Source organism: Takifugu flavidus, chromosome 7, assembly GCF_003711565.1.
Source record: "Takifugu flavidus isolate HTHZ2018 chromosome 7, ASM371156v2, whole genome shotgun sequence".
In the NCBI taxonomy this organism is placed as follows: Eukaryota; Metazoa; Chordata; class Actinopteri; order Tetraodontiformes; family Tetraodontidae; genus Takifugu; species Takifugu flavidus.
The window spans coordinates 3,442,094-3,454,006 of record NC_079526.1 but is presented as its reverse complement, the minus strand read 5'-3'; the positions used below and the strand labels follow the sequence as shown (position 1 = coordinate 3,454,006).

The window sequence follows — 11,913 nt, the reverse complement described above, 5'->3', positions numbered from 1 at the left end:
CAGGATGTTGTTCAAAAGGGAAAGTTTCCCACTAGCTTCAATGAACCGCTTCCCCGTTTCAAAAGGTTCTGGTTCCACCCCTAAAAACACATCAGAGAACGATAACATCTCAGCATGGTTTCAGCATTGCCTCTAGTTGCACTGGGAACCTACAATGTGTCTCACCGTCAAACAAGTAGGGATGGTTTACACATTTTCTCAAGTTTATCAAGATGTTCAGAAGCCGGTTCTTGTGGCCATGATCATTTTGAAATGCCTCTAAAAACAAAAATGCGATATGAAGAACTCAACCTCAAATTAGTTGATGCTTCTATGGTGGAATCTGAGATGTTGGGATTCACTGCTGAACTCTTTGGAGGTGCAGTTAGGGATATCACCATCAAGTCCTACACAACCAATCTTAATTTATTTTATACATTATATCATAATCTTTATTTTCCAAAATTAATAATGATCTCTAGAAATGATTTAAGCAGTTTACTCCCACCATAAGACAGCCTGTATAGACCACAGTACAGGAGAGTGAACACATCTCACCCAGATCTTTCATCAGAGCCGCCTTGTAGTATTTCTTCTGAAGTGCAGTCATGCCATGATAGATCACCAGCTCCATCTTATTTGGTACTTCAATGTCCACTTCTCCCTTGACTCTACGAAGCAGAAAAGGCTCCAGGCGCTCCTGCAGCTCAGCAGCTGCATATAGAGTAACAGGTACATGCCAAGTCAGGGGGAATTGTACTTATCAAACTTTGTATACAATAAAAAAAACTATGTACATTAAACTATACCATCTCTCTCTTTGTACTCAAAGTCTTAAAGTAATGTAGAATATCCATTATTTCAGTCAGCTTACCAAGAGCAGGCTGGTGTTGTAGGTTACAGTACGATGTGATGAAATTATCTGTGTTATCTGCTTTAAAGGTCGTGGGCTGAATGAAGTTCAGTAAGGAGTAGAGCTCCTGCAGGTTGTTCTGAATGGGTGTCCCGGTCAACAGGAGCCTGAACTTCACTGAGAACTGCACGGATGTAAAACAGAGAGGAAGGTTTGAAAACTCTTTAAAGATAGAAAGAAATAAAAAAGGTTCAATTTTAAGATGCAGCTCATCACCGCTTTTAAAGATTGGTGCAGTTTTGAAAACTGATTCTTCAGCCGGTGTGCTTCGTCTACAACAAGCACTGCCCACGTGAACCTGAGAAAAGACAAGTAGGTTTAAATGTTGTTATAGCTTCAGAATAATTCACAAAGTTTAATTGCCACAACACACCTTCTCAAGAACGAAGCATCCTTGAGACAAAGCTGTGAATCAAACATACATATTGATAAAAGTCTATTTCAATATTCTGTAAATTATAAGATTAAACTTTTATCATTGCATAAACCACTGACCTCATATGTAGTGAGCAGAACGTCGAACCCCTGTGAGTCTATTTCTGTCTGAAGTTCAGCCCGTCTCGCTTTGTCACCTTTGTAACACAGGACCTTCAGGGAGGGGGCAAATCTGGAATCAAACACATCACAATTAAGGTTTTATACCTGTAGTCAAGAGCGTGAGATAAATATCAACAGAGCAGATTATGGAAAATGAACCACATATGTGAATGTAACCCTACTTGAACTCCTTTCTCCAGTTCTCTAGAACAGACAGTGGACTCAGCACCAAGAACGGACCCTTGTTCCGAAGTGCTCTAGACACATATAGCAACAGAGAGATCGCCTGTTGATAGATTATAATGTGTTACTATGACAACGTTATAGGCAGAAGCTAACACATTAGTTTTGAGAGGCTCCAGTTAACAATAAATCTCGAAATCTAAGTGAAGAATAAAAAACACTTTAAAAAAAACAATGTTATACAGAAGTTTCAGAGAATTTCCCAGATAACGAGAAAGATACGTGATTATTGTACGACCAACAATAACAGTAATAATAGTAGTATTAACAGGATGTGGCCAGTAGTTGGTCAGAAACACATTTAGGAAGAAAGGAGAGCTCATCTGATTGGTGGTAAGTTTAGTGGACCTTATTAAAAGCTACATATGCCTAAAACATTGTTGTTAAGGGGTTTTTCTGTTTTTTTCAAACCATGCTACCATCCATCTACAGTATGTTGAGCATAAAACTATAAAAATGAAAAATCGACAGAGATCATACCTGACAGGTCTTGCCTAAACCCATCTCATCCCCCAAGATGCATCCCTGCTGTTTATTAAAACACTTAGATAACCAGTGGACACCATTCAGCTGGTAAGACTTCAGCTGGATCCCTGTGAGGAGAATAATTGTACTTTTATTGTAAATAGAATTTTACATTATCTTCAGACAAATACAGAATTCTGACAGGACAGGGGGGAAAAAAACCTGAATTAACTAAATATTGTTTTGTTTCCTGATTTGAAATAATTCAACTAATAGAGGCCTTGCAGAGTTAACAGTGAGTTAAACAATAAGACGTAAGAAGCAGCTACCTCTTAAACCCCATTTCTCTATGTCTCTATGAGTGAAGATCTTATAGTTCATCTTATTTTCCTCGTTAACGTTGACAAAAAGTCATATTTCAACATCCAAAAATGCAGTCAACTGGTTCTGGAACATAAACACATTAGTACAAGTCAGAATGAAGCCTCATCACAAAGTTCTGTGTCATGTGAATGGGACGTCACACAGCCTTCAAATTTAGCAACAAACGTGTTTATAAAAATATCACCAGCAACATGGATTCCTATTTAATCCTTCACATGCTAGCTTGAACGCGGTTAAGGTGAATATTTAGGTTGTATGTTCATGGTCGGTCGAGAAACCGAATAAATTGTTTTAGTTATTTTAAACATCCAATTTAAACATCGTACTTAAGAGCTTTAGAACAGGTCTAAATTCCCTGGATTGGAGCTCAGGAACTTGGCGGGAATAAATTAGCTTTGCAACAACGTTCTTGTTTAAGTAAGAATTTTTTGTAGGTTAAGAATAATCCTCTTAATGTAAATTACCTTCTACGCTATGGGTTATAGGTTTAAGAAAGCTATTTATAATGAGTCTGCTGCATGGATTGTTGCTTTAGCTTTTGCATTTTTTCATCATCTTTGTTATTTAGTCTTGCATGTAATGGCTTTGATCAGATGCACTGCAGTCGGTTATTTTGCTAATAGTAATGAAAAAGTTAAAATAACTCCGTATGTTTTTTAAAATCTTTTGCTTCCTCCTTAACTGATTTCTGGGTCATGGGTAGGGTCCACCGCTGGATGAGTTGCCAGTTCATTACATGGCCCTCTATGTAGGTTTGGCACCTTGCTCAAGGGTACCTCAGCAGTGCTCTGAAGGTGTTCTGGCACATCCCCCTGCTACCAGAGGATCTTCCATGTTTGGGGCTCAAACCAAGAACCCTCTGCTTCATAGCCCAGGTCCAAACAGACCACCACCCATTCTGCCTATACTCTGTAATAAATAGGCTGTTATCTGTATCATACATTAGTAATATATGACATACACTTGCAATGCATTCAAAAATGCTGTCTGTTTCAATTCTGGACTTGTTCGTATTAAGGCTTTTTGTCATTTTAATTATTTTTTAAATTTAATGAAATTTTCAGAACATTTTAACGAGTCAAGTAAAAGATGATACAATTTTGGTGATTTCCCAAATTCCACAGACCACTGATCTTCCAAAGATCAAAGCAACCTACTGTTATGTCACGTTGTATTACTATGGCCCATATGCTGTATATACTATAATACAGGTATGGGTCACAATATGTGGGGAAATGACCTGCTTGACATAGATTGTAGCAGTATATGAATAAACGATCTTTACTGAGACACCTGTGACTGAGAGTCTTCGTTGGTTCTGACAAGTGGCTGTTGAGTCCACTTATAAAAGTAGAATGGGTAGCCGAGCCTTGAGCCATCACGTCCCCCCTAATGTCGATTAAGCATAATTATCTATAGGTACTAAGCAGGACCAACTAACTGACGTGAAAATGTTAAATTAGCAGGTCAAATAACTGCATACTTGTCCAGTTGTTTTTATTTTGCTACATTTACTAAATCATCACGAGTATTTACAAAACCATAAACACAATCATTTATTACAAATATTTACACATTTTCAGTGAGGCATTCGCTCATTAAGATTAAAAGAAGTCATGAATATGTTGGGGTTTTTTTTTCTTTTTTAAATCAGTCGGGTCAATGTATGAAGCGTAGAAGGTTGAATAAGTTCTGAGATAAACAAAGCATGTGTAAATATGCAGCAGGCAGTCTCAGACTCCAGAAACTTCAATAAGGTGTGTATTCTTTTCTAAAACTCTTCAAGACAGTCTCATTTCAAGATAACTGCCACCAACTTGAGGATGGCCTCCCTAGAAAGCAGATGACAGAGATTAAACATGGCCACAGGGTACAAAGAGGAATTTTTAAATAATTTCTTTAGTGTATTAAAGTACAAACCTGACAAATGGGATGTATGAAAGACTGTACCTGTAAATAAAGCACAGGATTGCATTAAATTTCAATTTGAACAAAAATGATTCCACAACAGAATGCTGGGACTCACCAGGTAAATGACAAGACTTGCAAGATACAAAATAACAAAGCAAGCCCGAAGTTCTTCCACTGTTAAGAAAGATATTCCTGATATTTAAAAAAAGGTGAGACTCCAGTGTTATCTATCGCTGGAAATTAGCAAAATGTTTACTCACCCAAAAGGCAGCACAAAGGGTCAATACCAGGCACGTCTGCAGGGACAAAGGGAACAAATGTAAATGACTAAAAGCAGGGGTGGCCAAACTTTTTTCACCGAGGGCCAAATACATAAAAATATAGGAGGGGCTGGGCCACTTACTAGAAATTAGGTATATAGCCTTAACTTTAGTGTATTAAAGTCAGAAAAATCAATTAAAAGTGGTCAAATATGTTATATTGTTGAATATAATTAAAGACTGCCTTCATCACAGCTTTCCATAAATGCATCTTTATTGAGTTATTCAGAAAAAGCTTTGGTAGCTCATTCCCAGAACAGCAGCCTCAGATTTCTTCTTAGAAGATTTACAGTACAGAGAAAAAACAATAAAGGGGAAAATGGAACTGGTAGATTTCAAGCTTGTTATTTAAGTTATTAGGCTTAGGAGCACACCTAATAACGTTCACTTGAAATGGTTATCAACATTAACAGACTGAACTGGACGTGCATATAAATTTAGTAAATTATTCTGGTGAGTATCAGCTGGGTATGTAAATCGGGCCATCAAGCTGTGGTCCTGATCTGACGCCACTCGTGCCAAAAATCTGGACAAATGTCACTTGATCAAGGAGCAAATCTGCATCAGATGAGATGAGCTGCTTTTGCGTGTGCAGTGTGTGCGCTGTACACGGCGGTGTGTACTCTGTGTGTTAACAAGAAAAACGCTTATTACAAATTGATGCGCAAAAGCAGGGTTTTCCTTTTTGGTGGAGTAACTGCCTTGATGCCAACAGTAGCTTCCCCTGGTGTTAAAACTAAGAAGTCCAATACACTCAAGCAAAAGTTGAAGTACGGGCCATATTCTATTCTATTTATAAAATGTCTTGCGGGCCAATTAAAAATGGACGAAGGGCCACAGTTGGCCCGCGGGCCGTAGTTTGGACACCCCTGACTAAAAGCATCTCTGAAATTAAAAATGTAGCAAGTTTAGTTTATAAGGCCTCTTCTACAGATGTAAGTGGCTGTCTTTGTCTTCAGACATGAATGTCACTGCTAATATTGTGGTTTAAAAGGTGTGAGCCTTAATCTGTGATGAAAGACAGCACATTCAGTGTAGACTGAGCTTTTCACAGACGTTAACTTCAATCACAACCCATTCCAAATAATGGAATAATAATAACACAACTGCTGGTACAAGCCGTGATCTTCCCGACCGAATACTGCAGTGGGTGTGCCGATGTGGTCCAGAATGCTACTGTCTGATCTTCATCCAACTGAAGCAGGCCCAGATTGGGCTCCTCTTCAGTCCTGTTTGAACCCATGCTACCTCACGCGTGTTGTGTTCCGCACATGAGCACCATCTGGTAAAGCCTTTACAGGCACGGCAATCCAGACTATTCCAATACCTTGTTCCCCAATGGTGAAATACCCTCCAGACCTCTGTCAGGGCAGGGGGGCACACTCTCTTTAAAAAGCTCTTGAAGACAACTCTTCCAAAAGCACTTGCTCTCCTCACAGCACTTATCTTTCTCCGGCTATTGTGTCTCACCTCTCCTGTTTATATCCCTCTCCACTGCCCTGCTCTGTTGGTAGTTGTGCATGTACTAGATAGCTGCGGACTGTAATTATATCAGTCAAAATAAATATACATTTTGGTGTACTTACAATCATAATTGTAGTGGCCAGTGCTCTTGTTTTGTCACACATTCGTTTCAACTGCTTCACAGGACCCATCAGAAACATGGTGCTGTACAACAGGTCAGCATTTAATACTTTCAAATATCACTTTATGTTCATTACATCTCTGCTACAACTTGTATGTGTAATGGGAGAGTTGACCTGCTGACCTGGACAGAGCACAGACGTTTCCAAAAGTGTAAAACACGATGAAGAGAGTCAGGCCAATCCTGGGGAGGAAGAGCACGCCAACACCCTGCAGGACACAGACACACACCAATACGTCTGGCTTTCTACTTAAACTACAGCTGGTATTGAAAGTCATGTCGGTCCCAACATTCCTCAGAGCAAGAAGAACCCGTAGAGCCACATCACCTGTGCGCGTCTCTTCCTTGTGGTGGCCAACGCAACAGGTTAGCCATGACAGCAAATATCCCAAACCTTACCAAAATTGTGCAGCCGACCCCCACCACGAAGCAGCCGATAAATCCCTTCACACGTGTGCCCCATCCTAATGTGGTTGCTTCGTTGACAGTCTGCACAAACAAAGTTTTATGACTTTAATGGCCTTCGGTCGTAGCCTCAACGATGACGCGTGCCGCCGCCGTTTTACCTCCAGAACGGTTCGGTCATCTCTGCCTCGCTCTTCGCCACTTAGTACCGTTTTTAACTTATCCATGCCGTGGATCCCTGAAGAGTTGGCCCGATTTGATAAAACTATCGGCTTTTTTTCGTGGAGCGACGCCGAAATTTCCGTGTATGCGGAGTGATGGACAACAACGTCACAGGTGGCAACCTGAGGAGGAGTCAGGTAAATGTACCTGGAGAAGGTGCAGCTCAGACGTCTCACTCTCACTTTTATTTTCACAATCGAGCAGAAAGGACGTTTAAAGGAATATTAAGGGGAAATCACGATTCCGAGAGAAACCCCATTGCTGTGCTTCGTCTCCATTATTAATCAAATCCGACATATCGATTAGGTTTTTCACAACTCGAAATATCGCATAATTTTTCAGCTTTGCTTAGTAAACTAGTAAACTCAACGTGAGCAAAATGTTACAAACTGTTGTTTCAACAATCCATACAAAACTGAAATAAGCGTTTATTAGCATGTTAGACTGTTTTATTAGGGAACGAGTGATAGTTGCTGGTCGCTCTTTACAGCAAAGTGATTGGTCCTCTTGGAATATATGATCTTTGTTAACGCGTTGAAAGCATGTTATATCTGATGTTACCGTTTCGAATTTACCATCGAACAAATAAAACACGATTTGGAAGTGTATTGAAGTGTCATCCCAATTCCTACACAGGAGGAAAATAATGTTTAAAGACACGTTAGGGAGGATGAGTTTACTCTGATTGGCCATTTTAAAAACATGATGACAGTACCGGTATTGTAGAGCAAAATTACAAGAAAAGCTCACGAAAGTCAAATTGAATGCAATCAATGACAACAATTATAATAATGTTTGTCCCTTAATAGTTTACTCACCTAAACTACGTGTGCAAAATAAGACAGAGAAACAGTTATGGGTGTAAGAAATAAATATAGTAAGGCAGAGGTAGACATGTACATTGCTTTAAAAATAGTTCAACTTTTACAATATCAGTCTGTCTACTTTGGAAGCACAAATGATTAATCAATTAACTGCTTCTGATGTGATGTAAAACACACATGTCGTCTTTCTTCCTATTTGCTTCTTTTCTAATTTATTGTCTCTGATACTGCACACTGATACTACACGAGGTACCACCACAACATGACAGATCCACATTGCATTTACAGTTACATAAAGGGTCGATGTCTCCGAACTCAGAGAGAAAAACAGGTTTACCCTTAACAGATGAGTCTGGAGACAGTTGATTCCAGCATTATAGCTTCTAGAGTTGTTGAGGGAAGGTCACAGGAGAAATACTGCTGGTAATTGCTTGTCACAACGGTACTCTGATTGCTTGCTCCTGATTGGCGTCCTCTGAAGGTCTGCTGGTTCACGCCTCATGTAATCAGGGAGTGAGCAGTTCCTGAATGACAAAGGAGTGGATGAATACTCGACTTCAGGTAGAGGATGGCCATACACACCATCTTAAGCTATGATAAATATTCTTATAGTGGATCATTCCATGATGATTCCATTTTCATTTGATTTAAATAATGGGATTATGATGATAATAATAATAAGGAGTACGCTACCATCCTCATAAAATCTCATCTTCTGACTCGGGCTCTCTCTCTCTGGGCTTCAGAAGTCCCATTTCCATTGGAGGAGTCCTCTTCAGCCTGGAGCGAACCACACTACGCAGAAAGTGCAAACACCAGAGTCGCAGTCTAAAAGAAGTCCAGGACATTGTGCAGCAGCGGAGAGGATGGTCTATGGAGAGCAATGTTCTTACCAGCTGACGGTGCAATAAACCATGCTCACAGCAAGCAAGGCGAAGGCGAGGTGCCACGAGTAGCACATTGTGATGAACATCATGTTGTTATGATCCTTTAGGTCCCACTCTGGACCATGAGGAGGATACAGCACAAAACCGATCTGAGGCCAATGAGCAGATACAGAGGAAGTTGTCACAGCGTGCTCTACAACCTTTTATTTGTAGGTTTTTAGGTTTACCTGCCAGAACCAGCTTCCTTGCAACATGGTGAGTGTGCAGCGCAGCATCTCCATGAGGATGTTGCCTCTGTGGAAGACCTCCAGGAAGGCAACAGCTGCACTTCCAAAGACGGCGTAGAGAAGTAGCTGATGCACATGGACGTCCAGCATTGTCCTGCCATGGAGGTGGTAGAGGAAAAGAAATCCTGCCAAAATCGAGTATGTGTGAGTGTAAAGGGGCAAACGTATTCGCAACCCTCTTGAGTGAACGCGACTGTACATTTGGCACAGCATGTTTTTCTTACCTTCATTGAAGAAAGCCACAGCCAGCATCAGCCTATCCAGGGCCAGGGGCGCAACATCTGTGGTGTGAACGATCAGAGAGACGATCCCCGCCAGGCCAAAGAAGAGGTACATGGTGGAGTGTTGCCAGTTCATTACATCTTCCCAGTGCTTCTCTGCGGCGTTGTACAACTGGAGTCTTGGCCCGTCAGCAAACTGCTCGGCCAAAATCCCTGGAGTGCACAGCACACGCTGCTTATTTACACTGTCGTGAGCGGAAAACTGTCCATGTCAATATCAAATTTATTTAAGTTCAACCTACCCACAAAAGAGAAAAAGACTACGATGGAGCTCTCGATGAGCTCCAGCCGGCGTTGCGAGGCTCTACTGGCCACTCGACCGGAGCCCAGATTCTTGTTCCTGCGGGTAACGTGCCAGAGCGAATGCTTTCCGGTCCACCAGAGTCCGGCCACCAGGAAGAAGCTTCCAGGGAGTGCATGGCCCTTGAAGCTTCCCATGACTTACACTGCATACAAGAAGGTTAATCAATCAATACATGTTGGTGGACGACTGCAGAAGCCTCAGTGCAGTGCACAAATTCATGAAAACATCTATTGGTTAAATGATAAATGGATTTTGTGTATGTGTTATTTTTCTAAAATCTTTTTTCTCCCTCCCTTGTCAGTAAAGTATTTTAAAGAGTGGGCAACAGCAAAGGGAAAAGTGACAAAGTACCAGCAATTTACACACACAGCATAACTGCACATAATTAGTGTGTGTGGCAACAGTCAGTTAAGTGTCTACAGGCAGAAGGCACAAAGTCACACCTATATACTTGTGACCGCTTTACTGCTTTACACAAAGTTCTTTGTGAGTGGCTTATACACAAAGATCACCCCAGGATGTGCTAGTGATTGTGTCGTGCTCTGCTTGGTAATGATTGTCCATAATCTCCTGGAGTATTATTTAAACAAAACTGCCCCTGATGTACCTGCGTGTACTGTCATTTAATCTCTCATAAGAAATGCAAACATTAGCTTAGATAAATCCACAGGAAATCAATTGGAAGTCCATCATAATCATGCAACTTGTTGCTTGTATCTTAAATAGGCTAAAGTAGAATTTGACTGATTATTTCAGTGATGTAAATTAGAGCTGGGTCCAGGCTTTTTATGGCCCTCTCCCCAGCAACAAGGAAAACCTTTTGAAGGTGCCCCTCTTCAAAAACAGGGTGTTTGAGATGCTAAACTGAGGTCATCTGGGTGAGATGGCCCACAGCAACCTCTCCACAATAAAACAAACACTGCAGTCGCCATGGCAATCTTGTCAGTCGAGAGATGCTCGAGGATTCTTTAGATTTTAATCAATGTTATTCTCTATATCAAATTCATATTCCCTGACAATGTTTGCAGTTTTACTGGCTCCCGGTTTATTTGTCAGTGTTTACCAGCATAAGTGAGATTTTATTTAGAATCTTTATTTCTTTATTTTTATTTTTATTTAGAATCCTGCAATTTTGAACAGTATTACACTCATGAATGGCTGAAAAACAGGCTGTTTTGTTCCCAATTACAATAATTTGGCAGCAGGTCTTAGGACATTTGACCTGCAGCCATTGTGACAAGTGAAGTGGAACAAATGTAGTCATCATCATTTAGCTTGGATTGAAGATATTAAACACTATATTCACTGTAGCTTGGTGTTGATCGCACATTTAAACAATAGTTGTTCTATTTAATGACAACGTCGAAGCTGTCCTTGATGTTACTTTGTGGTTAAATCAGTCTACAATTTAAACACACAGCTATAACTCATAATTGTAGCCTATGAGATATTTTTAGCGAGACCTCCATCACCCCTCCAATAATTAGCCTTGTTTAAAAAAATAGAATTTTGAGTTTTAATGGAATTAGAGCACGAGAATTGGAACCAAATCCAGATTGTTATCTAACTTTTGCTGAGATTTCTAAGATGATTGGAGGCTTAAGCAAAATCATTTGGTGCTGCAACTGCAAATGAAATTTTCCAACTATCTAACTTCTGTAATAGAAGTAAGGTTTTAAAGTTGAGGGTAGGCTCGACTTTATAGAAAAAGATGCCTACGCTGTTGGACTAAAGAGACCAAAGTAATAAACACGAACAGAAACCGTGAATAAAGTTTATTGGCGAGGGAAAAAAAATAAACACTTTAAAGCTTCTTTACATAGTTGCCTGCAGTAGAAACGAAGTAGGGAGAGGGGGGTCTTACCAAAGTATGTTTTTCCAGTAGGTTAAAAAAAAAAAAGTTGCTAATAATTTCAATCAAAAAAAGATCAAAATACTCCCATTTTCAGATTACACAAGTGTTTTTTCCAGTGTCCGTGCAGACACACATTCCTTTGTTGCCCGTGAAGACATGAAGCAGACATAAACATCTCCGTCCTCCTGCCCCGCTCCTCTCTCTGCCACTTCCCTCATATCTCCAGAAGAAACAGTTGAGCTTCAGTTTACAACCAAGAAGGAACCCTATTGGTCCGCAGCCATGCGTTTGCGTCACCTACTGGCGCGTTCATTGGCTGAGCGGCGCGTCAATTTCAGGTGTCCACGTGTACACTTTTACTCCGCCTGCTCGTGCCGGCGCGGGTCCCTCCCCGCTGAGGGGATCCGCTATTTCCCATCCGCCCAACTGTGACGAGAACTCCGGCACGTAC

General features: G+C 40.6%; 3 protein-coding genes across 3 annotated transcripts; all 3 read right to left on the bottom strand.

Moving 5' to 3' along the window:
* Nucleotides 1–12: 12 nt before the first annotated feature.
* Nucleotides 13–2,176, bottom strand: LOC130529052 (chromodomain-helicase-DNA-binding protein 1-like). Its single transcript, XM_057038948.1, has 8 exons — nucleotides 2,153–2,176; nucleotides 1,612–1,715; nucleotides 1,388–1,499; nucleotides 1,266–1,297; nucleotides 1,109–1,190; nucleotides 854–1,016; nucleotides 538–693; nucleotides 13–258 (listed from the first exon to the last, which is right to left on the bottom strand). Exons 1-8 carry the CDS (start codon nucleotides 2,174–2,176, stop codon nucleotides 110–112), a joined length of 822 nt encoding a protein of 273 aa, XP_056894928.1. The 3' UTR covers nucleotides 13–109.
* A 1,827-nt stretch (nucleotides 2,177–4,003) lies between these two features.
* On the bottom strand, nucleotides 4,004–7,164 carry sft2d2a (SFT2 domain containing 2a). Its single transcript, XM_057038916.1, has 8 exons — nucleotides 6,964–7,164; nucleotides 6,797–6,886; nucleotides 6,521–6,606; nucleotides 6,339–6,420; nucleotides 4,693–4,728; nucleotides 4,548–4,606; nucleotides 4,442–4,471; nucleotides 4,004–4,353 (listed from the first exon to the last, which is right to left on the bottom strand). Exons 1-8 carry the CDS (start codon nucleotides 7,027–7,029, stop codon nucleotides 4,314–4,316), a joined length of 489 nt encoding a protein of 162 aa, XP_056894896.1. The 5' UTR covers nucleotides 7,030–7,164; the 3' UTR covers nucleotides 4,004–4,313.
* Nucleotides 7,165–7,685: 521 nt separating this feature from the next.
* On the bottom strand, nucleotides 7,686–11,689 carry tmem45a (transmembrane protein 45a). The gene is made up of 7 exons (XM_057038915.1): nucleotides 11,472–11,689; nucleotides 9,546–9,749; nucleotides 9,247–9,456; nucleotides 8,963–9,147; nucleotides 8,742–8,884; nucleotides 8,542–8,643; nucleotides 7,686–8,372 (listed from the first exon to the last, which is right to left on the bottom strand). The coding sequence occupies exons 2-6, from the start codon at nucleotides 9,739–9,741 to the stop codon at nucleotides 8,547–8,549; spliced, it is 831 nt and encodes a 276-aa protein (XP_056894895.1). The 5' UTR covers nucleotides 9,742–9,749; nucleotides 11,472–11,689; the 3' UTR covers nucleotides 7,686–8,372; nucleotides 8,542–8,546.
* Between the last annotated feature and the right edge of the window lie 224 nt (nucleotides 11,690–11,913).

Excerpts from the sequence above, each read along its gene's own strand:
- LOC130529052 (XM_057038948.1), bottom strand. The coding sequence starts at position 2,176 with ATGGGTTTAGGCAAGACCTGTCAG. Across the intron at positions 1,298-1,387 it reads TTCTGCTCACTACATATGAG|CTTTGTCTCAAGGATGCTTC; the intron begins GTCAGTGGTTTA and ends TTTGATTCACAG. Across the intron at positions 1,191-1,265 it reads GATGCTTCGTTCTTGAGAAG|GTTCACGTGGGCAGTGCTTG; the intron begins GTGTGTTGTGGC and ends GTCTTTTCTCAG.
- sft2d2a (XM_057038916.1), bottom strand. The coding sequence starts at position 7,029 with ATGGATAAGTTAAAAACGGTACTAAGTGGCGAAGAGCGAGGCAGAGAT. Across the intron at positions 6,421-6,520 it reads AACGTCTGTGCTCTGTCCAG|CACCATGTTTCTGATGGGTC; the intron begins GTCAGCAGGTCA and ends CCTGTTGTACAG. Across the intron at positions 4,729-6,338 it reads TGGCCACTACAATTATGATT|ACGTGCCTGGTATTGACCCT; the intron begins GTAAGTACACCA and ends TTGTCCCTGCAG.
- tmem45a (XM_057038915.1), bottom strand. The coding sequence starts at position 9,741 with ATGGGAAGCTTCAAGGGCCATGCACTCCCTGGAAGCTTCTTCCTGGTG. Across the intron at positions 9,457-9,545 it reads AGTCTTTTTCTCTTTTGTGG|GGATTTTGGCCGAGCAGTTT; the intron begins GTAGGTTGAACT and ends TGTGCACTCCAG. Across the intron at positions 8,885-8,962 it reads AAGGAAGCTGGTTCTGGCAG|ATCGGTTTTGTGCTGTATCC; the intron begins GTAAACCTAAAA and ends CATTGGCCTCAG.